Source organism: Mytilus trossulus, unplaced genomic scaffold (assembly GCF_036588685.1).
Source record: "Mytilus trossulus isolate FHL-02 unplaced genomic scaffold, PNRI_Mtr1.1.1.hap1 h1tg000697l__unscaffolded, whole genome shotgun sequence".
In the NCBI taxonomy this organism is placed as follows: domain Eukaryota; kingdom Metazoa; phylum Mollusca; class Bivalvia; order Mytilida; family Mytilidae; genus Mytilus; species Mytilus trossulus.
Genome location: NW_026963452.1, coordinates 22 through 24999, shown reverse-complemented (window position 1 = coordinate 24999; position 24978 = coordinate 22). Strand labels below are relative to the sequence as shown.

The 24978-nt window shown below is 37.8% G+C and overlaps 2 protein-coding genes and 2 pseudogenes across 2 annotated transcripts; all 4 read right to left on the bottom strand.

The window, feature by feature from the left end:
* Window positions 1-345: 345 nt before the first annotated feature.
* On the bottom strand, window positions 346-13545 carry LOC134702768 (cytochrome c oxidase subunit 3-like; annotated as a pseudogene).
* A 3-nt stretch (window positions 13546-13548) lies between these two features.
* On the bottom strand, window positions 13549-14892 carry LOC134702765 (NADH-ubiquinone oxidoreductase chain 4-like; annotated as a pseudogene).
* A 19-nt stretch (window positions 14893-14911) lies between these two features.
* On the bottom strand, window positions 14912-16070 carry LOC134702767 (NADH-ubiquinone oxidoreductase chain 1-like). Its single transcript, XM_063563420.1, is given in 2 exon segments — window positions 14912-15127; window positions 15129-16070. Coding segments are annotated over 2 exon segments (1158 nt in total).
* Window positions 16071-24229: 8159 nt separating this feature from the next.
* Window positions 24230-24694, bottom strand: LOC134702766 (NADH-ubiquinone oxidoreductase chain 6-like). The gene has a single exon (XM_063563419.1). The coding sequence runs from the start codon at window positions 24692-24694 to the stop codon at window positions 24230-24232; it is 465 nt and encodes a 154-aa protein (XP_063419489.1).
* Between the last annotated feature and the right edge of the window lie 284 nt (window positions 24695-24978).

The window sequence follows — 24978 nt, the reverse complement described above, 5'->3', positions numbered from 1 at the left end:
GTCTCAAATCCCCATTATCCTACAGCTTACAATTAGCTATAGAGCCCAAGTAACTTAGAATTTAAGGGTCAAATTCACCACTTTCTCTGCCAATAATTAGGTTGAATCTCATGTGGTCCTGAAGAATGCTTACTCCCCGCAAAGGCTTTGTAGCCTTTCAAGCATACACTAAAACCAAGTTAATTAGGTGTAAGGAGACCCGTATTGACCAGTTTTTAAATAGACCATAACAGCCTAACAATAAACGAATTAACTGTAATTTTGCTTATCTTATGGATTATTTTAATAAATTATAACTATTAATACACCAATAAACTTTAACTATGAGCATTAATAACTACTGACCCCGTCTTTACTAACATCAGGAACACTGTCTTCTTCACTTACAACCACATTTCTCTGCTCGACTGGCTGACAGACATTAGCTGGGACTTCAGGCTCCACAACAGCTATTTGTTCTTCTAAAGGAACATAGCCACCCTCAGCATGGGGGCCCCCTTCCTCCTGATTATCAGGAACAACTTCAGCGACACCATTCACAACAGCATCTCCAACAGCTGAAATAGTTTCAGGTAATGGGAGCACCCTAACAGTGTCACCCCCTCCGCCCTGACATAAGTCCCCTCCTCCAACGTCTATTCTAAACACTCAGTTTTTATATGAAAAAAAACCATCTCACACACCCCTTAACAGTAAGCCTTTTTTTGCAGCAAACCCCTGCCTAAGCCACTCTCATACAGCCTCTCTAGTGCCCAACACATTCAACAATCTATCACTAAGCAACACACTCATTTACATAAAAAGAACCCTTTTTATAAGTTAATCAGCCTATTATACAATATTATTTATGTCATTACAGATCCGTCACAAAGTATTGCTTTAGCTAAAAACTCGCTCGCTTAAAAGAGACCTTAAAGCTATGCATAAGCTTTTGGGTTAACAAACCCAAAAACTTCAATTAAAATAAAGCTTCGCAGGGTCTTGTTGCTCTTCTTTTACACACAGGCCTCTTCGCTTTACCCTTATGCAAGAAGTACTAAAATTTATTTGCCCCACTTTACTTCAAGTAAGCTTTTTATGAGGCAATCGTGTGCATTTCTTTAGAAAGATAAATTCTAAAAAACCTCAGTGAGATGAGCCTAAAACTAATTAACTCCTCTTAAATTGTTTATAAAGAAAAGCTTTAACTTTTTCTTTAGGAATCAAAGTCCTACGTACTATAATACTTCTTTATAACACCTCAGAGCAATAAACTACTTTTGAGCTTAGCTTCATCAAAGCAACTGGGCCATCCCCCCACGTACAACTAAGCTAGGAAGAATTTGTAGCTCTCAGTTATATTAACATTAGCAACTAAACACAACTTAAGAGACAGGCTATCTGGCTTGAGAATAAGAATCTTATACCCTAAGCAAATTACTGGGATTTTCAATTAACAGCTCAACATTCTAGCTTAATTTATTCACCCAGCGTACACTAATTTCATTAAAATTTTTGCCCAGAAGGCAAATATAGTAATTATTGCTATGTAACCATCCTATAACCAGCACATTTAACAGCCTAACGCCACGTTTATTTACATAAAAAGGCCCTATACAATATTGTCTATAGCACTCAGATCTGTGACAGAACATTGCTTTGCTTAAAAACCTTTTATACGAAACTAACTCACTTAAAAGGGACCTCAGGACCAGACATAAACTTCATCACTTGTAGTCTTTGTAAGTTTATAACCCACCTAACCCCCTTTTAGGCGTGTTAATATTACATACTATTGTTAACACTTACTTTTTAAGACGCTCACAACCTTGTTTACAAGCTCACGCTTCTACGTTTCACAATTTTATTTAGCTTCATTTTGTTGCTGCACACCACATTTTTGTCACCTCTATTTAACCTGCTTTCCTATTTCCTCCCCTCCAGATCAGCCCCCCCAGGCATTAGTGTGTCATTTTGATTTTATTTTATTTTTGATTTACTTTTTTGCTTAGACTTTAAGTGACCCATGAATTACGCTTTGGGAACTTTCATATGACTTGATTTCTATTTATTTTTTGATTTTAAGATACAGATAGTCTAGTTTTTCAAACCCCAAAAAATCACATGAGCAACCAAAATTAGGGCAAACGAAAAAAATTAACACCTTAGATCCATTTCTCCTGCAGTTTACAATTAACCACAGGAAGCAAATAGCTTTAGAATTTAGGTTTAAGTTTGTTTTTTTCTACCACTAATTAGGTTAAGTCTCACATGACTCTGAAAAATGCTTACTCACTGTAAAGGGTTCAAAACCTTATCTACAACAGGTTGTAAAGCATAATCTAAAACAAGTTTGGACAGGTATGGGCATTCGCAACTAGATTTTCAATAAAATACACAATGTCAAGTAAAATTAAGTTTTACTTTGACTTATAAGTTATCTTAACTAAGGGCTTTTTACATGCATCAGCAACAGGGTTTCCGTGTAAAAGGACAGGAGAACAGGCCTTGCGGTCACTGTACCGGCCGGTAACAGGAAATGCGGTACACTATAAAACCTCATTCTTAAGGGTTTCCACAGTGTTTGGTTTTTTTTTTGTCTGTTACTAGCACAAATCCATTACACACCGCCTTTTTAGAACCCTTGTTTTATTCTTTAGGTGGGTGATTGCTGCTTTTTGGCTGCATTAATAGACTGTTTTATTTTTTACCTAATTTGCAACCCGTTTTAACCCTATTTTTTAATAAAATAGCAATACTAATTTTAACAAGAACCAACGACACGCCCTACCGCCACTAATTGGCCTTCAGCTTCATAAAAGGCAACCCTTTTTATAAACTAATCAGTTTATTGCGTAGCATTATTTAAGCAATGACAGAGCCAGGGCAAAGCGTTGCTTTAGCGAAAAAGTCCTTTCGTACAAAATTAGCTCATTTTTAAAAGAGGATAGAAACTGAACTAGCTCACGCCGTTCTGAACTCAGCTCATGTTAGATTTTAAAGGGCGAACAGACCCACCATTAGAAGCTTCTACGCCTCTAGGATATCTAAAGCCAACATCGAGGTCGCAATCTTCCCCTCCAATACCATCTTTCGGGAGAAATTGCGCTGTTATCCCTAGAGTAGCTAGCCACACATATAAAGTTAGGAAATACGAGTTAGATTTATATAATAGTGAAAGACTTATTTTCACTGATCTCCCATCAAAATCGTATAAGAGCCAAAAACTCCAATTAAGATAAAGCTTCATAGGGTCTTGTCGTCCTTCTTTTACATAAAGGCCTCTTCACCTTAAAGTTAGTTTAAATTAAATTTTCAGACACAGCACCTTCTTCGTTAACCCTTTCATACCATCCTTCAATTGAAAGGCAAATTATCGCGCTACCTTAGGACGCTCACGTTAACGCCGCCGTTTACAACAAACATTACTCTAGTTGCACTGGGCAGGGACTACCTTTTACTTACATCAAAAGGAAATGTTTTTGTTAAACAGTCGAGAAGTTTAGTTTGCCGAATTCGTTTAAAAACTTTTATTTAGCCTTTAGTTTTTTAAGGTAAAACAAAATAGTAATACCAAATAAATAATATTTTTACTCGTTTTTATCATAGTCACTGGTCCTACAACCATAGGCTTATTTTAAAGTAAATGAATAACCCAATTAATCTTTTTTCCCCATCTGGTTTTAGTTAAAATACACTAATATCTAATAGCCAGTTTAAAGCCTATAGAAACCCAATTTTTTTTTAACATCAATTTTAGTATTTTTCAGCTTAACCCAAAAAATTTTACCCCTTAAATAGTTAAGGAAAATGCTTACACATCTTTTTAAGCCAACCAGATATCTAAAAGCGCGAATAGTATCTAGCCGCTATTCTTTAGTTTAATTAAATCTCTGCCACGATTTCTTAACTCAAAAAAATAACTCTCTTTTATTCGGGAAAATTAAATTCTTAAACTTGTCTTGAAAAACCCTTATGCAAAAGGTACTAAAATTTATTTATACTATTTTAATTCAAGTGCACTTTTCACAAAACAATTATGCACGTCTCTTTAAAAAAGATAAATTATAAAAAGCCTCAGTAAGAGGAATCTAGAACTGACAATTCTAAGTTATATATTAACTACTTTTAACTTATTTATGAAGAAGAAGATTAACTTTTTCTTTAGGAATCAAAGCCCTACTTACTACAATTTTTCTTTATAACGCTTCGAAGTTCTAAGTGCCAAAAAACTACTTTTGAACTTTGCTTCATCAAAGCAACTGGATCATCCCCCACGTGGCACTAAGCTTAGGCCTAACTAGACTATGGAGAATTTGCAGTTCTCAGTTATATTAACATTAACTACTAAGCACAACTTAAGAGAAATACTATCTGACTTAAGAATGAAAATCTTATGTTTTCCCTAAACTACTTAAGCAAGCCAAAGCAAATTACTGCGATTTTGAATTAACAGCTCAACGTTTTAGCTTAAACTATTTGGCCAGCATACACTAATTTCATTAGAACTTTTGCTTGGAAGGCAAATATAATATTATTTACTATATATGCATATTATAGCCTAGCAGCAACTTCCGTTACTGCTACCTTGTTACGACTTTTCACAGGTTTCCCCGCGAGCGACGGGCGATTAGTACTCATCTGATTGTATTCAGGGTAATTTTATTTTTAACCCTTACTTACAAGTCCTTCTTCAAAGGCAAGTTTTCTTATCTTATTTGTCTACTTAGTTGAGCTACCTTTTAGTAGCTCAATCTTTGAATTATTGCTTAAGTTACATCTGTATCCCAGATTAACCTTGTCATAAGCTGCATGTCAATCTGAATTATTTTTGAAGTTGTGCTACATGGGCATATAGCCAATTCTAGTAGCTGCACCTAACTAAAAGTAACTTACCTTACCGAACTCAGCAAGTAAAATAAGAGTTAGCTTCAGTAATAACCAAAAATTTTACCCGGACACTCACCATATTAGAGTAAACAACCATACACACGCACTAATAAGACAAGGCTCAAATGTAGGTGGGTTATCCTTTAACACCCAGGATCCCCTGTTTTCTATCTCAGACACCGCCTATTTATTTCTCTTTGACAACCAAATGTTTAGTTAAGAGGAACTTTTGTTTTAAACTATGGATAACAGGGTATCTAATCCTGGTTTCACTTCATAGATTCGTTAGAAGCTCACTAAAACTTTAGGAATATAACCACAAAAAACCGTTAACATTACACTGCACCTATAGTTTTTTTATAGTTTTATAACACAACATTGACTCTAACCAATCCGCTTAAATTTATATTCGAACTGAATCTAACCGCGGCTGCTGGCATTCATCAATTGACCCCGAATTTGTCAAAAAGCTGGGTTAAAGTTTCCTTTATTAACCAATTTTCCCCACTGATGTTGAACTTGCACTTAATTTGTTCAAGCCCGCATTTAGAATCATGAGAAGCATTTTGCCCATAAATTTAGGGCCATAATCAAACCCTCCTACAGATTTGACACAAGGTACTAAAGTATCCATCTTCCTCATTTTCAATGAGACGCTTTAATTAAGCTACTGTATCTTCTATTTTAGGTTTATTTTACTCTTCGTAAAGGCACCATGGTTTTTATGCACAAATACGACACCACTAATATTACAAACAGTAACACACCAGCTATTAGGATATATAACCTTAACCCGCTTCTTTCAGCCATGAAACTTAGAAACAAAGACCCGCTAATTTCTCTGTACTCGTAATTCATAAGACCCATAAGGACCGCTCTGGCACAACACCTTCTGACGAGAACCATAAACTCTAGATTAAAACGATACACTTCATTGGGGTAGATCCTTAAAACATACAAGAACAGGACTATTACACCCCTAACGTAAGTTAGGAACAATAAGAACCCTAACAACCTTCTAACCTCCAGTGCAACCTCCACACATGCAATTATAGACCCCCTCAATAGCACTAGCCCTAAAGAAATAGGTTGCTTGGCAATTAAGACAATCGAAAACACAGCCATCAAAATTACACATATGACTATAACTCTCATTATATAAACATAATTAAGCTTACGCCCCCCGCTACCACCAGCCCTCATACTACCAGCTGGTAGGTAAAATAATTTTTCTGAACAATTTCATTCAAACAGCTGAGTTGACCTAGTCCCTTATGGGCACCTTGAGGGCCCAATAGCTCTAGTCAACCTTGATCCAGACTTTGAGCTACCATCCTGGACCCCTTAAAGAAGGCCATTTTTCTGGGGTGGGAGGTTAGCCTCTCTATGAGCCACATTCTCAAAAAGAATCTTAATAGTTTGGCTGACGACCAAGGCTTAGACCCTAATTTTCTAAGCACTCCTCATCACAAAATTAACCCTACAAAGGGAATAAGAAATACTCTGACTCTCTCATATTTCTCAAGAACTACTACAAACCCAAACCTCTCTATTTTCCTCCCTAATACCCCTCCTAAGATAATAGCCCCAATATACAGGCTAAGAAAAGGAGTTTGTATATTTAAGTGCTCATTAATCCGCAAACTTCTGCTATTAACGTAATTAGACCCAAGTATTACTCTAAATACAATCCGTGCCCTATAAAAAGAAGTGAAGATTAAACCTGTTAGCTCTAATAAATAGCACCCATAAGTTATTCTTCTGTCTATCATTCTTAGCTCAATTATTAGGTCTTTAGAGAAAAACCCTCTTATAAACGGGGCCCCTCTCAAGGACACAATTGCAACCGTTATTGCACCCATTCTTACCGGTAATCCTTGCCACAAGCTTCTTAACCCCCGGATATCTTGGATTCTTTGGTTTCTATGAATAACACCCCCTGCGCCTAGAAACAACAAAGCTTTAAATACCGCATGGGTTACTAAATGAAAAAAAGCTACAGACGGAAGAAGGATTGAAATCGAGAATATTATTAACCTTAACTGCCTCAAAGTCGAGAGAGTGCGATTACCTTTTTTAGGTCAAACGCAAACACAGCCCTTGACCCCGCTAATATTAGAGTAAATAGTCTTAAGACTATAAGTATTTGAGTCACAAAGGGATTAGCTCTGATAATATAAAAAGAGCGAAGAATCAAATAAACCCCAGCTGTCACCAATGTCGAAGAATGCACCAAAGAGGAGACCGGTGTGGGTGCCGCCATGGCAGCAGGTAGCCATGCGCAAAACGGCATTTGTGCGCTTTTAGTTATACCTGCAAGAACTACCACAAACCCTAAATTAACCCATGTCTGCACTGGGTGGTATATATAAATTAACCACCCCCCTTCTCTTAAAAAAATAGAAACTCTAAAAAGTACAAAAACATCCCCAATTCGATTAGTCAAAGCTGTCAACATAGCCGCAGATAACCTCTTATTGTTCTGGTAATAAGCCACTAATAGGAATGAGGTGAGCCCTAGCCCGTCTCAACCAATTAAAAGTATTACTAAATTAGGAACTAAGATTATAAACACTATAGACAGCACAAACAACCATACTAATCCCATAAACCGCTTGTAGTATGGCTCTCCAGCTATATACCACTTGCAGTAGGTTGCTACACTTCCTCTAATTACCAAAACCGTCCCAACAAAGACTATTCTTACGCTATCTAGTAGAACTCTGAAGCTAAATGAGAGACAATTACTCTCTCAAACAGTAACTTCCAATAAATAAGCTTTTCCAAAGGTCCTCCCTCTAAGAATAAATAAGTATCCAATCAGAATCAGTAAAAGTAACCCTAAGTTACTTTTTAATTGTATGATACTATTTTTACGAGCCATCTCTTAGTAACCTTGACATCAAATCGTCTCCGCATAGTCGCATCACCATAACCAGAAGGGCCAAGCAAATTCTGGCTTCGCAAACAGCTAAACATAGAATTAGTAAAATTAACCAAAACTGATTTATTAGAAACACATGGGTTACAAACAATAAGCCTAGTCTTATTATTTCAAGCCCTACAAATAAACACAAAAGGTGTTTGTTTATACGGAAGATTACAAAACAGCCTATACTTATTAAGAAAACTCCTAGGAATTTTATTCAAATCATAGCTTTAAAACACATAGTTTTCTACGACTTACAAGGCCGTCGCTTCAGCAAAGCTTTTAAAACTACCTACCTTCTATGATCCTCCGTATAGAGACACAATAAGACACAAAAAATATAACACTGAATACACGCGATTGCAACTTCAGCGGCTCCAAAAACACCTCCGCCCATTATTAACCCTTTAATACCCCCAACTCCTGTAAGCAGCCTTCTGCTATTTAACCAGCTAACTACTAACTCTCTCCTGCATATAGTTAGAATTACTTTACCAGCTCCCAGATTTAGTGTCAGACGTAAAACTAATGTTAAAGGGCGAAGTATGCCACTAATTAGCTCAACCACTACTATAAAAGGCACAAGGATTAACGGGCAACCTGTTGGAACGAGACTCATCAACCCCTGCTCAAATCTGCATAAAAGACTAGATAAAACTAAACAAGTTCAAATAGACAAAGCAAAGGAGAACCCGAACACAAACTGCCCTCTTACAGGGAAAAAGAATGGAAAGTTTCCAGACAGATTTAGTATCAGAATTATCATGAACAGACCCCTTATTACTAGAGGAAACCCAGATAGCTTTAGTCCCTTTCCGTTCAATCGAATCATCGAATAAGTAAAGGATAGCACCAAACTCCGAAAAGAGCTCGTACTTCTACCCTTAGTGTACACGTCTCTAAATAGCACGGTTATTGGCACTATAGAAGACAGCAACCATAACGGCATAGACAACCAAATTAAGTTATAGCTGTGAGCATCAAATCTAGAAAAAACATCTATTAACATGACTTTAAATTATTGATTACGCGATTTCTTATAAATATAAGTGATACACGTGTTATAAGGGTTAGTTCACACAAATGGCAATTGGCTATAAACATGCTTCCTTCCTGGATAAAGGTCTCGGGTACCTGCTCAGTCTATTTCACCACATAAACCCCCACTAAATACAACCCCTCGCTGGCTTACTAGAGCCTCTCATAGAAGGAACTTAAAATATATTAGAGACCCAAAAGACACAGCGGACCCATAAGAAGACACCCAATGTCAGTGAGCATAAATATCAGCGTAGTCTATATACCGTCGAGGCATTCCTCTTAGGCCTAAGAAATGCTGAGGAAAGAAGGTAGTATTTACCCCAAAAAATATTGCTATAAAATGGGCTTTCCTCCATTTCTTATTAAAGCATACTCCAACAAAATTTGGCAACCAATGGTTAAGACCACAGAACACCCCAAACACCGCCCCTATTCTTAGCACATAATGGAAATGAGCCACCACATAATATGTGTCGTGTAGAGACACATCCATAGAAGCCCTAGACAGTAAGACCCCTGTTAGCCCTCCCACGGTGAATAAAAACAGAAACCCAGTACTTCAGTAGGCGGCAGGCTTTATTTTGAATTTTCTTCCTGCTATAGTTGCCAGTCATCTGAATACTTTCACCCCTGTTGGAACAGCGATTACTATAGTTGCGGTAGAAAAATAGCCTCGAGTATCAACATTAAGACCTACGGTAAACATGTGGTGAGCCCACACCATACACCCTAACCCTCCAATTCCGATTATTGCGTATACTATCCCAATTAGACCAAAAACCGCTTCTTTTCCAGAGCAATGCATAATTACTTTTGATATCACACCAAAGGCAGGTAGAATAAGAATATACACTTCCGGATGCCCAAAAAATCAAAACAAATGTTGGAACAAAACGGGGTCCCCCCCTCCTGCGGGATCGAAAAAAGTTGTGTTAAAGTTTCGGTCAAACAAGATTATTGTGATGCCCCCTCCTAGAACCGGAATTGAAATAATTAAAAGAACTGCAGTAACTCTAATCCTTAAAACATAAAGCTCCGCTCGTTCTCCTTTCATTTCTAACACTGGCATATTTTTATTGGTCCTAGCAAAGTTAATAGCCCCCACTAGAGAGCTGAGCCCAGCTAGATGTAGTGACACAATAAGAACATCCATCCTAGGGCCCCTATGATAGGGGTACACAGATAAAGGGGGGTAAATAGTTCATCCAGCACCAACTCCTTTATCCGTTCTAAAGGACAGTATTAGTAAATATAGTGCATTAGGAGATAGTCAATAACTTAAGTTGTTTATTCGCGGGTAAATTATATCTTTACCTCCTACTAGCAGAGGAATCAACCAATTACCGAAAGCTCCAATTAAGATAGGTATCACAGCAAAAAAAATTATTATTAAGGCATGCGTTGTAACCACCACATTATAGAATCAATCTCTTTTTAAGAACACTGCTCCAGGATGCCCCAGTTGCATTCGGATCATTAACCTCAACCTTGCTCCAAACAACCCTCCTCAGACTCCGCTATACAGATAAAGGGTTCCAATATCTTTGTGATTTGTTGATCACAGCCATCGACGTCACCAGGACTCCACTTCTCCATAACCCCCTACTTCTTCCTTTTTTAGTATTTTTATCATTTTATTTATCCTTACTTAGAAGCCAATCATCTAGCCTTATTAGCCCTTAGAGCCGCACTAGATTTTAGCCTCTTAATATTTTTTTCCCTATACGCTATAGTAAGATATGCCTTTTCAAACCTTCTATTAGATCCTTGAGAACTTTCATTGGTCCCATACTTCCTTAAGAAGCACTCTCGACGTGAAAACCACAGGTACACACAATACACTTCCAACAGCAAAAGTAAGCCTCTTACAATCACCTCTCATCAAAATTCGTTTCGCATAAATGCCACTTCTAGTATTAACCTACTCATTCCAAAGACCCCTCACGATATTCGTGGTAGAGACCCCCAAACAAGATAAGAAGGAAACCCCTTGAGGACAAAATCCCTAACACTCTCTTACCGTAAAAGAACATGTAGGCAAAAGGTATTAACAGCACTACCTCTACATCAAACACGACGAACAAAACTGCTACTAGAAAGAATCGGATAGAAAAGGGCCTCCGAGCTCTTCCAATAGGCTCAAATCCACACTCATATGGACTGCACTTTTCTCGGTCTAGACCCCGCTTTTCCCTTAGTAGCATAAATAACCCCGTAAACAAAAAAGACACAATGCAGACAAACGCAACTCTTAACCCCATAACCATTCTTCTAGAAAACTTATGGAAGTGTCTTTAGCTCCCAAAGCCAATATTTTATTTTAAACTATATCTAGCTAAAAAAGGGTTGACACCACTAATAGCCCCACAACCTATCGTTCTTAAATTAAACTACTTTTTTATAAGGAAAAATGGTACAAGCCATTTATAACAAAGTTAGCAGCCCTATTATGTTAATTAACTTCCTCACTTAAGAATGAAAACCTAGGCTTAATAATTAGATGCAAACCAATCCTTTTTTTTAAAGTACCATTCTACAAAAAGGAGGTAACAACTACCTATAGTTATGTTTGAAACAAAATATTTTATTTTAAATTACCTTTTTATCATACTTTTGTGGTTTTACCCACTCTTTTTGAGCCGAAATCAAAACGCCCCTGGCCTAAAAGCAGTTTCTAAATAAATCTCACCAAGATCAATGCCCCCCCTGCTAGGTTAGCCCCGATCACTATCCTCCACATAATCTTGAATTCTGCTTTGTTTTTGTCTACTAACCTTTTTATTACTATCCTATAAAAAAAGTCAATGTAGAATTTTAGCCTGATTACTGAACCTATAATACAAGCCACGATTACAGCCCTTCCTCTCATTAGAAACACCAATACTTTCGCTAGAAAGCCAAGGAAAGGAGGCATCCCCATCAGTATCAGTAACCCTATACCCCTCGCGGCTCTACTAATCTGACCGCCCATTCTTGTTTTGTTTATTATTGAGCACCCATAAAAAAACAGCCCTACCGACAGCGAGTAAACTGCAAAATACCCTACAAAGACTACTCTTGACCATGTGAGCCCTAACAGCATTCATGATGTATGCACAAACGACGAGTACGCGCTTATTACTCGTACTGAATTCTGGTTAAGGCCCCCTACTGCCCCAATTCCAGCTATCAATACAATTACTACTCACAACCCCTTAGAGGGTATAATTATTGATAAAAAGACAAGGGGGGCGACTTTTTGCCAAGTTAATATTAACCCTCTTGCTAACCATCTGCTGTTCTTAATAATTGAAGGGACCCACGAATGTAGCGGGAAAACGCCAGATTTTAACACTGTACCCGCCCCCCTTATCACCAGCCCTCTCACTACGTGCTGCTCTATCAAGGTTACAAAACCCACTAGTATCAGAATTGACCCCGTTCTTTGTACCACAAAATATTTTACACAGGGCTCAGGACTATAGTGACCATCAGGGTTTATAATTACAAGAAATCCATACAGATTTAGCTCTAAACCGAGTCACACCCCTACTATCTCTTCTCTTCTAACCCTAAGAATTGTCCCGATCAATATTACCCCTAATCTCACTAATTTTATAGGTCTTACCACAAAGCTTACCATTTCAAGTAAAGGTTACTTATAACACTTGAAAATCATAGGTCTTCTGTCCTTAATTAGACTACTTTACTCAGACTAGTAAGCGCTTGGAATCGCTTTGGTACTTGATTTCAAATCAAAACTGTTTAACTAGTCTGTATGACTCCTATTTTTAACCTTTTAAATGGTCAGGAATCTTATATCAGGACGGAGCATGCTCTTCTTGAATGTACGCATACCACGAAGGCTTTGCGTCTGGGTACTTAAACGTATAGACGTCCCCGTCTCATATTTTGAACCACCACATGTATAACCATCCTCCAAACCACACATATACTAAACATCATAATGCTACCCATACCACATCTACGAAGTGTCAGTACCAAATGCAAGCCTCAAAACCAAAGTGCCGTTGACTGGAAAACTCCCCACGCCATAGTCGGACTAACCTCACCATTAGTCAAAGAGTCCCCACAACTACGTGCATTCCATGAAACCCAGTTAGTAAATAAAACACTCTTCCATACACCCTATCTGCAATAGTGTATGAGTTTCAGTAGTATTCTCGAAGTTGCACTAGGAAGAACACAGTCCCACATAAAATTGTTACCACTAGGCCAATAAATGGCCCAACATCATAATCCTTCAAACGCATTCTCTTATGGGCTTGAGTTACGAATAACCCCCTCCTAATTAAAAGACCTGTCTCGAACAGCCTTGTCGACGACGGGTTTGGCGTGCGGATCCCTGGAGGGGGTCATCGCATCCCTAGTTCACACGAGGGTCTTAAGGCATTATGGAAGAAAGTCCAAAAAAAAGAAAAGAAGAACATTACTTCAGACAGAATAAAAAGGGCAACTCCATCACGAAATCTCTTGATTACGAAGCGAGTATGAAACCCAATATCTCCCTCACGAATTAAGTCTCGCCATCATCTAAAAGTTCTCAATAGTATACACCCCAACCTCATTCCTATTAATAGAAATCTGGGAGTTCGATGCAGTCACAAAATTAACCCTACCGCTATTCCGTTTGCCGAGATAGCCACAAAAAAGGGCCACGGACTTGGACCTGGTACATAGTAACGAGAATAAGGATTACGATTCATTGTTTAGGGTATAAACATAAACATAAAGTTCAGCGGTATCCAATGAGCCGCCAGAACAAAAACATCACAAACTCTTCTCAAGTTTAAGGACTCCCTGTGTGACACCCCCTTCCCGTGACAACAACTTCCATATAGGTATAGTCTAAAACATGCCCTAATAAAGCTTATCAGACCCAGGATAAGCAGGAACACTCCACTTATTCACCCTCCCACGCCGAAAACGAGGATTTCCCCAAATAAGTTTAGACTAGGAGGGGCTGCTATGTTGCTTGATCTTAACAGGAAACACATTAAGACTAGACTTGGGCAGACTAACAAGCCCCCTTTATTTATTACTAGCAGACGCGAGTGCCTCATCTTATAGATAGCATTCACATACCTGAACAAACCTGATGAACACAACCCATGCCCGATCATAATAATAATGGCCCCCACTACCCCTAATACCGTGTTGCTAAGCACTCCTAATAGCACAAGCCTCATATGCGCTACAGAGGAATATGCTACCAAACATTTTAGGTCCACTTGCCGTACACACGCTAATCCTGCGTAGACACCTCCTGCCAAGTTCACCACTAGTAGCAGCACAAAAAAAACGCTTCTAAGCCTTATTTGTATAACTATTATAAATCGAAGCAGCCCGTACCCTCCTAATTTTAGTACCACCCCGGCCAATAGCATCGAACCGGCTACTGGGGCCTCTACGTGAGCCTTAGGTAGTCACAGGTGAAATGGATATATTGGTAGCTTGATAAGAAACCCTAGAATGTATAGCCATCACAATCTCATTCCCCTTTTTTTTACTAGCCTTACCACAGAACTTATCCTCCTCCTCAACCCTCTAATATAGAGTTCTCTTACCCCCCATAAGAAAAAAAGAGATCCGAACACCGTATAGATTACTATATACCCCCCTGCCTGTAAACGCTCTGGCTGATAGCCTCAGCCTACAATTAATAACAACAGAGGGGCTAGCACACTTTCAAAAAAAAAAAAAAAAGAAAGAACCTCCTCACCCTGAATCTTATCACTAAAATTAGGCTGATTCTGATAATTATTAAATTAAATCTTGCTTTCCGGTGGATCTTAACCCTCCTTAGGTAGGAAAGAATTGCTACAAATAGAGTTAGTGTAACCATTAACCCTATTACAAAGTCTGTGGTGTACAACCCGTTCAACTCTACCCCCCCTATCGCGACTCTTGTGGCGCCCATACTTAGAATAGTTAGAACGCTTAACCCAATGACACTCATATTTAGGTTTTTTATAATAATCAATGCAATAAGTCTAATTGCCAACCTTTTAACCATAAGTAAGACAGACTTTATCTGACACATTCAGTGTAAATGAATTATACTAGTTTATATTATCTTACATACACCCTAACTAGAACTACTACACACACACTAGCCATAAGTATGACACATAGAAGAACAGTCCAACACAAACTCATTAACTTATCATAACGTAAACGAGGTAAAGAAGCACGAATAACCACAAAGAAGACCGCAAAAGCCATCATAAAGACCCCGATCAACGCTTCATTTCCCCCGAAAAATATCGCCGCCCTTATAACCCCTTCTGAGAAGAATACTAGAGTACTCCGCAATAAATATAACTGCAAACCCCCCTCCGCTGTACTCCACGTTGTATCCTGACACTAATTCCGACTCTCCTTCCACAAAATCAAATGGCGCCCGATTAGTTTCAGCTAGCATACACAGCATTCAGACAACTATAACTACGCACAAAGGAAAAAAGAAAAAAAAGGACCTTTGTTGGAACACCCTAATTTCTTGAAACATAAACACACCCGAGCACAGCACCACACAAAAGAAGATAAATCCTATAGGGATCTCATAAGAAATTCTTTGCGCCATCGCACGAACTGCACCTAGCAAAGAGTATTTAGAGTTAGAAGCCCATCCGGATATTATTACCCCGTAAACCCTGACTCTAGTAATAACTATAAACAGAATCACCCCGAAAACATAAAACACTTCAGCCGACTTATACGGGTATAAAAGCCATCCAAGTAAACTGATAGTTAATATTAGTGCAGGAGCCAAAATGAAGGGCCCTACGTTAGCACGTGTAGGCACAATAAACTCTTTACATAACAACTTACCTGCGTCACTAAAAGGCTGCAAGATCCCTATATAACTCACCTTGGATGGACCCTTTCGGATTATAATGATAGCCAAAATTTTACGTTCCAACAAAGTATAGAAGCCCACAGCGAGAAGCACCCCTACAAAAGGGATAACACCAACAACCACGCCTACTCAGTCCACCAGTGCAGCCTTAGTCGACCCCAAGGGAGTAAAAGAGTCCGCTGACACTTGACAAAGGCTTAATAGGATAGAGGCTCCAAAGAAAACAGCTACTCTCCTTAGAGTCTTAAATAGACACTCGACACTAACCATAATGAGACTGGGCTTAGCTTTGTAATTCACACACAAACAAGAGTATATCTTATAAGACGAGCTTAAATCGTATGCATTAGGTCTGCCAGCTTGTGCCATGAAAGCAAGTATATATACTTATGAATTGATCCTAAATCAAACGCATTAGCTCTGCCAGCTCTCACAAAGATAAGAGCCACTACTCACGGCGCCTTAGGGGCATGAGCCCTATATCCTAATATTAGACCACCTTATCACTAAAAGCTACTTGCCCATTGTACAAGTTCATTAAATTAAAAAGTTTAACGCTTCTTAAAAGCTTTAGCTTATTTTTTATTTTAGTTAAGAGCTTCCAACCATATGACAAAATATTTCTCAGGAATAAACTCAATCACAATCGGTATAAATCTATGGTTAACCCCGCAAATTTCAGAACACTGCCCGTAAATAATTCTACACTGGGAAGCTTTTATAGGAAGCCGATTAATTCGACCTGGGATGGCATCTACTTTAATTAGTAACTTAGGGAGTGCAAACGAATGGAGCACATCAGACCTTCTTACAAAAGCAGTTATTTGCACATCTGCTGGAGCCACCATCCGGTTATCAACATCCAACAAACGATACCCTCCTTTTCTAAATGTCTCCTGCTGGTCTTCTATGTAAGAATCAATTGTATAACACGAAATTCTTTCAGCGCTTTCTCTAGAGCTTGGAGTGTCTAAATTGCGACAAAATTCGTAAGATCAGTACCATTGTTTCCCAATCGCCTTAAAATTTCACCGGGGCCGTTTTACTTCTTCTATATAATATAGGTTAATTATAGAAGGAAACCACAACCCTACTAACATCAACATTGGCACAATAGTCCCATCAAAATTCTAATCGTTGACGGTTCAAGAAATGGCGATAAGAAAATTTAGTAAGAAGGATTACGCATCCTATATATATAACAAAGACCAACACAGCCACTGCTACTATCATCACAAAAACCATGGTACCGGAACAGGTCTTTCCCTAGTTCCCATGGACAATATCACCAAAATATCGACTCCCGTAAAAAGGACATATTTATATTTTTCTACACTTATTAGCCCACTCACGTGCGCTACTTTCGCGATTTACTAATTTTAATAACTTGAAATAAGCTAAAAACTTAAACCATTTCAGGTCTACAGGACGACTCCTACAGAATTTAGGGTATTCAAGCAGCTTGTCCCCACACCCACAAAGAAAGAGGGTTTAATAACAACCTAGAGAAATAAATGACTGAAAGACACTGCCCCAAAAATGATATAAGGCTCCCGCACTGGGCGAGCACCAATCCATGTTAACCTAATAAACCTACCAACCAACACTCAAAACACTACTTGATTAAACGGGGTAAAAACATAAACTTCGATACTTACCTCTGTGAAGACTAGGAATTAGGTATAATACTACAATCGACAAAAACATAACATATACCCCCCCCGCTTTATGAGGAATTGAACGAAGGATTGCATAAGCAAACATAAAATGACCACTCAGGCTGAACATGGATTGGCGTTTTTTATAGGATTAGCAGGCCAATAGTTTTAAATGATTCCCTAACAGCTCAGGATCCACACACACTAAATATATAAAAAAGAACCTAAAGCAAACATAACCAAAAAGATCTTTAATAGTATAGAAGGGGTGGAAGGGCACACACATAGTACCTCTTTCAATACCCAAAGGGTTATTACTCCCTTTCTCATGTAAAAAAAACAGGTGTAAAAAAACAACCGCCACTATCACAAACGGTAAGAGAAAGTGTAAAGTATAAAACCGCTTTAGAGTTGCATTACACACGGTCCAACCCCCTCATACATAGCGGAGCATACTCTCTCCTACTACGGGGATCACTCTAAGTATATTAGTAATAACAGTAGCCCCCCAATATGACATTTGCCCCCAAGGCAAAGTGTAACCGAGGAAAGCCTCCGCCATAGTTAACAAAAACAAATGCACCCCAAAATACCACACTGTCTTATCTAAATAAGACCCATAATACAGCCCACGAGCAATGTGCGCATAAATACAGATAAAAAACATAGAGGACCCATTTGCATGAATACATTCATCCTTTTTCCACATTACGCATAATATGTACTACAGAATCGAATGCCATGTCTTCATGAGCAGTATAATGAGTTGACAATAAAAGACCCCTTAGAAGTTGGATAATTAGGCACAAGCCTAGTATAGAGCCAAACCTTCACCAAGCGTTTAAGTTTACAGGACAAGGCAAATCATAGAACCTGTCATTCATAATCTTCACCAACTTATTAGTACTTCGTCACGGACCAACCCTCTTAGGCGTGTTAATATTATTCACAGTATTGTTACCAACCATCTCATAAGAAAGGCCTACACCTTGTTTATGAGTTTACAGCTCACCACCTCTTCCTCGGCCACCTCATGAATTTTTGTTATATATACAGGCACAAACCCCCCGCACACCGCATTTTTTTATGAGTACACATAAGCTTGGACCCCCCTTTTTACACCTCTGAAGACACCCAAAGTGTTAAGTGTCCAACTTTGTTTTTGCTCCATTTTTACTTTATTTTTAATTAGACTTAAAGCGACCAACAACTTACGCTTCAAAAATTTTTTTATTTTTAAGATACACGCCTCGTTTTCGAACCGAAAACCACATGAGCAACCAGAGCTGGGGTAAATGAGGAAATAAACGTCTCAAATCCCCATTATCCTACAGCTTACAATTAGCTATAGAGCCCAAGTAACTTAGAATTTAAGGGTCAAATTCACCACTTTCTCTGCCAATAATTAGGTTGAATCTCATGTGGTCCTGAAGAATGCTTACTCCCCGCAAAGGCTTTGTAGCCTTTCAAGCATACACTAAAACCAAGTTAATTAGGTGTAAGGAGACCCGTATTGACCAGTTTTTAAATAGACCATAACAGCCTAACAATAAACGAATTAACTGTAATTTTGCTTATCTTATGGATTATTTTAATAAATTATAACTATTAATACACCAATAAACTTTAACTATGAGCATTAATAACTACTGACCCCGTCTTTACTAACATCAGGAACACTGTCTTCTTCACTTACAACCACATTTCTCTGCTCGACTGGCTGACAGACATTAGCTGGGACTTCAGGCTCCACAACAGCTATTTGTTCTTCTAAAGGAACATAGCCACCCTCAGCATGGGGGCCCCCTTCCTCCTGATTATCAGGAACAACTTCAGCGACACCATTCACAACAGCATCTCCAACAGCTGAAATAGTTTCAGGTAATGGGAGCACCCTAACAGTGTCACCCCCCTCCGCCCTGACATAAGTCCCCTCCTCCAACGTCTATTCTAAACACTCAGTTTTTATATGAAAAAAAACCATCTCACACACCCCTTAACAGTAAGCCTTTTTTTGCAGCAAACCCCTGCCTAAGCCACTCTCATACAGCCTCTCTAGTGCCCAACACATTCAACAATCTATCACTAAGCAACACACTCATTTACATAAAAAGAACCCTTTTTATAAGTTAATCAGCCTATTATACAATATTATTTATGTCATTACAGATCCGTCACAAAGTATTGCTTTAGCTAAAAACTCGCTCGCTTAAAAGAGACCTTAAAGCTATGCATAAGCTTTTGGGTTAACAAACCCAAAAACTTCAATTAAAATAAAGCTTCGCAGGGTCTTGTTGCTCTTCTTTTACACACAGGCCTCTTCGCTTTACCCTTATGCAAGAAGTACTAAAATTTATTTGCCCCACTTTACTTCAAGTAAGCTTTTTATGAGGCAATCGTGTGCATTTCTTTAGAAAGATAAATTCTAAAAAACCTCAGTGAGATGAGCCTAAAACTAATTAACTCCTCTTAAATTGTTTATAAAGAAAAGCTTTAACTTTTTCTTTAGGAATCAAAGTCCTACGTACTATAATACTTCTTTATAACACCTCAGAGCAATAAACTACTTTTGAGCTTAGCTTCATCAAAGCAACTGGGCCATCCCCCCACGTACAACTAAGCTAGGAAGAATTTGTAGCTCTCAGTTATATTAACATTAGCAACTAAACACAACTTAAGAGACAGGCTATCTGGCTTGAGAATAAGAATCTTATACCCTAAGCAAATTACTGGGATTTTCAATTAACAGCTCAACATTCTAGCTTAATTTATTCACCCAGCGTACACTAATTTCATTAAAATTTTTGCCCAGAAGGCAAATATAGTAATTATTGCTATGTAACCATCCTATAACCAGCACATTTAACAGCCTAACGCCACGTTTATTTACATAAAAAGGCCCTATACAATATTGTCTATAGCACTCAGATCTGTGACAGAACATTGCTTTGCTTAAAAACCTTTTATACGAAACTAACTCACTTAAAAGGGACCTCAGGACCAGACATAAACTTCATCACTTGTAGTCTTTGTAAGTTTATAACCCACCTAACCCCCTTTTAGGCGTGTTAATATTACATACTATTGTTAACACTTACTTTTTAAGACGCTCACAACCTTGTTTACAAGCTCACGCTTCTACGTTTCACAATTTTATTTAGCTTCATTTTGTTGCTGCACACCACATTTTGTCACCTCTATTTAACCTGCTTTCCTATTTCCTCCCCTCCAGATCAGCCCCCCCAGGCATTAGTGTGTCATTTTGATTTTATTTTATTTTTGATTTACTTTTTTGCTTAGACTTTAAGTGACCCATGAATTACGCTTTGGGAACTTTCATATGACTTGATTTCTATTTATTTTTTGATTTTAAGATACAGATAGTCTAGTTTTCAAACCCCAAAAAATCACAATGAGCAACCAAAATTAGGGCAAACGAAAAAAATTAACACCTTAGATCCATTTCTCCTGCAGTTTACAATTAACCACAGGAAGCAAATAGCTTTAGAATTTAGGTTTAAGTTTGTTTTTTTTCTACCACTAATTAGGTTAAGTCTCACATGACTCTGAAAAATGCTTACTCACTGTAAAGGGTTCAAAACCTTATCTACAACAGGTTGTAAAGCATAATCTAAAACAAGTTTGGACAGGTATGGGCATTCGCAACTAGATTTTCAATAAAATACACAATGTCAAGTAAAATTAAGTTTTACTTTGACTTATAAGTTATCTTAACTAAGGGCTTTTTACATGCATCCAGCAACAGGGTTTCCGTGTAAAAGGACAGGAGAACAGGCCTTGCGGTCACTGTACCGGCCGGTAACAGGAAATGCGGTACACTATAAAAACCTCATTCTTAAGGGTTTCCACAGTGTTTGGTTTTTTTTTGTCTGTTACTAGCACAAATCCATTACACACCGCCTTTTTAGAACCCTTGTTTTATTCTTTAGGTGGGTGATTGCTGCTTTTTGGCTGCATTAATAGACTGTTTTATTTTTTACCTAATTTGCAACCCGTTTTAACCCTATTTTTTAATAAAATAGCAATACTAATTTTAACAAGAACCAACGACACGCCCTACCGCCACTAATTGGCCTTCAGCTTCATAAAAGGCAACCCTTTTTATAAACTAATCAGTTTATTGCGTAGCATTATTTAAGCAATGACAGAGCCAGGGCAAAGCGTTGCTTTAGCGAAAAAGTCCTTTCGTACAAAATTAGCTCATTTTTAAAAGAGGATAGAAACTGAACTAGCTCACGCCGTTCTGAACTCAGCTCATGTTAGATTTTAAAGGGCGAACAGACCCACCATTAGAAGCTTCTACGCCTCTAGGATATCTAAAGCCAACATCGAGGTCGCAATCTTCCCCTCCAATACCATCTTTCGGGAGAAATTGCGCTGTTATCCCTAGAGTAGCTAGCCACACATATAAAGTTAGGAAATACGAGTTAGATTTATATAATAGTGAAAGACTTATTTTCACTGATCTCCCATCAAAATCGTATAAGAGCCAAAAACTCCAATTAAGATAAAGCTTCATAGGGTCTTGTCGTCCTTCTTTTACATAAAGGCCTCTTCACCTTAAAGTTAGTTTAAATTAAATTTTCAGACACAGCACCTTCTTCGTTAACCCTTTCATACCATCCTTCAATTGAAAGGCAAATTATCGCGCTACCTTAGGACGCTCACGTTAACGCCGCCGTTTACAACAAACATTACTCTAGTTGCACTGGGCAGGGACTACCTTTTACTTACATCAAAAGGAAATGTTTTTGTTAAACAGTCGAGAAGTTTAGTTTGCCGAATTCGTTTAAAAACTTTTATTTAGCCTTTAGTTTTTTAAGGTAAAACAAAATAGTAATACCAAATAAATAATATTTTTACTCGTTTTTATCATAGTCACTGGTCCTACAACCATAGGCTTATTTTAAAGTAAATGAATAACCCAATTAATCTTTTTTCCCCATCTGGTTTTAGTTAAAATACACTAATATCTAATAGCCAGTTTAAAGCCTATAGAAACCCAATTTTTTTTTTAACATCAATTTTAGTATTTTTCAGCTTAACCCAAAAAATTTTACCCCTTAAATAGTTAAGGAAAATGCTTACACATCTTTTTAAGCCAACCAGATATCTAAAAGCGCGAATAGTATCTAGCCGCTATTCTTTAGTTTAATAAATCTCTGCCACGATTTCTTAACTCAAAAAAATAACTCTCTTTTATTCGGGAAAATTAAATTCTTAAACTTGTCTTGAAAAACCCTTATGCAAAAGGTACTAAAATTTATTTATACTATTTTAATTCAAGTGCACTTTTCACAAAACAATTATGCACGTCTCTTTAAAAAAGATAAATTATAAAAAGCCTCAGTAAGAGGAATCTAGAACTGACAATTCTAAGTTATATATTAACTACTTTTAACTTATTTATGAAGAAGAAGATTAACTTTTTCTTTAGGAATCAAAGCCCTACTTACTACAATTTTTCTTTATAACGCTTCGAAGTTCTAAGTGCCAAAAAACTACTTTTGAACTTTGCTTCATCAAAGCAACTGGATCATCCCCCACGTGGCACTAAGCTTAGGCCTAACTAGACTATGGAGAATTTGCAGTTCTCAGTTATATTAACATTAACTACTAAGCACAACTTAAGAGAAATACTATCTGACTTAAGAATGAAAATCTTATGTTTTCCCTAAACTACTTAAGCAAGCCAAAGCAAATTACTGCGATTTTGAATTAACAGCTCAACGTTTTAGCTTAAACTATTTGGCCAGCATACACTAATTTCATTAGAACTTTTGCTTGGAAGGCAAATATAATATTATTTACTATATATGCATATTATAGCCTAGCAGCAACTTCCGTTACTGCTACCTTGTTACGACTTTTCACAGGTTTCCCCGCGAGCGACGGGCGATTAGTACTCATCTGATTGTATTCAGGGTAATTTTATTTTTAACCCTTACTTACAAGTCCTTCTTCAAAGGCAAGTTTTCTTATCTTATTTGTCTACTTAGTTGAGCTACCTTTTAGTAGCTCAATCTTTGAATTATTGCTTAAGTTACATCTGTATCCCAGATTAACCTTGTCATAAGCTGCATGTCAATCTGAATTATTTTTGAAGTTGTGCTACATGGGCATATAGCCAATTCTAGTAGCTGCACCTAACTAAAAGTAACTTACCTTACCGAACTCAGCAAGTAAAATAAGAGTTAGCTTCAGTAATAACCAAAAATTTTACCCGGACACTCACCATATTAGAGTAAACAACCATACACACGCACTAATAAGACAAGGCTCAAATGTAGGTGGGTTATCCTTTAACACCCAGGATCCCCTGTTTTCTATCTCAGACACCGCCTATTTATTTCTCTTTGACAACCAAATGTTTAGTTAAGAGGAACTTTTGTTTTAAACTATGGATAACAGGGTATCTAATCCTGGTTTCACTTCATAGATTCGTTAGAAGCTCACTAAAACTTTAGGAATATAACCACAAAAAACCGTTAACATTACACTGCACCTATAGTTTTTTTATAGTTTTATAACACAACATTGACTCTAACCAATCCGCTTAAATTTATATTCGAACTGAATCTAACCGCGGCTGCTGGCATTCATCAATTGACCCCGAATTTGTCAAAAAGCTGGGTTAAAGTTTCCTTTATTAACCAATTTTCCCCACTGATGTTGAACTTGCACTTAATTTGTTCAAGCCCGCATTTAGAATCATGAGAAGCATTTTGCCCATAAATTTAGGGCCATAATCAAACCCTCCTACAGATTTGACACAAGGTACTAAAGTATCCATCTTCCTCATTTTCAATGAGACGCTTTAATTAAGCTACTGTATCTTCTATTTTAGGTTTATTTTACTCTTCGTAAAGGCACCATGGTTTTTATGCACAAATACGACACCACTAATATTACAAACAGTAACACACCAGCTATTAGGATATATAACCTTAACCCGCTTCTTTCAGCCATGAAACTTAGAAACAAAGACCCGCTAATTTCTCTGTACTCGTAATTCATAAGACCCATAAGGACCGCTCTGGCACAACACCTTCTGACGAGAACCATAAACTCTAGATTAAAACGATACACTTCATTGGGGTAGATCCTTAAAACATACAAGAACAGGACTATTACACCCCTAACGTAAGTTAGGAACAATAAGAACCCTAACAACCTTCTAACCTCCAGTGCAACCTCCACACATGCAATTATAGACCCCCTCAATAGCACTAGCCCTAAAGAAATAGGTTGCTTGGCAATTAAGACAATCGAAAACACAGCCATCAAAATTACACATATGACTATAACTCTCATTATATAAACATAATTAAGCTTACGCCCCCCGCTACCACCAGCCCTCATACTACCAGCTGGTAGGTAAAATAATTTTTCTGAACAATTTCATTCAAACAGCTGAGTTGACCTAGTCCCTTATGGGCACCTTGAGGGCCCAATAGCTCTAGTCAACCTTGATCCAGACTTTGAGCTACCATCCTGGACCCCTTAAAGAAGGCCATTTTTCTGGGGTGGGAGGTTAGCCTCTCTATGAGCCACATTCTCAAAAAGAATCTTAATAGTTTGGCTGACGACCAAGGCTT

Coding starts and splice junctions, on each gene's coding strand:
- LOC134702766 (XM_063563419.1), bottom strand. CDS start 24,694: ATGAGAGTTATAGTCATATGTGTAATTTTGATGGCTGTGTTTTCGATT.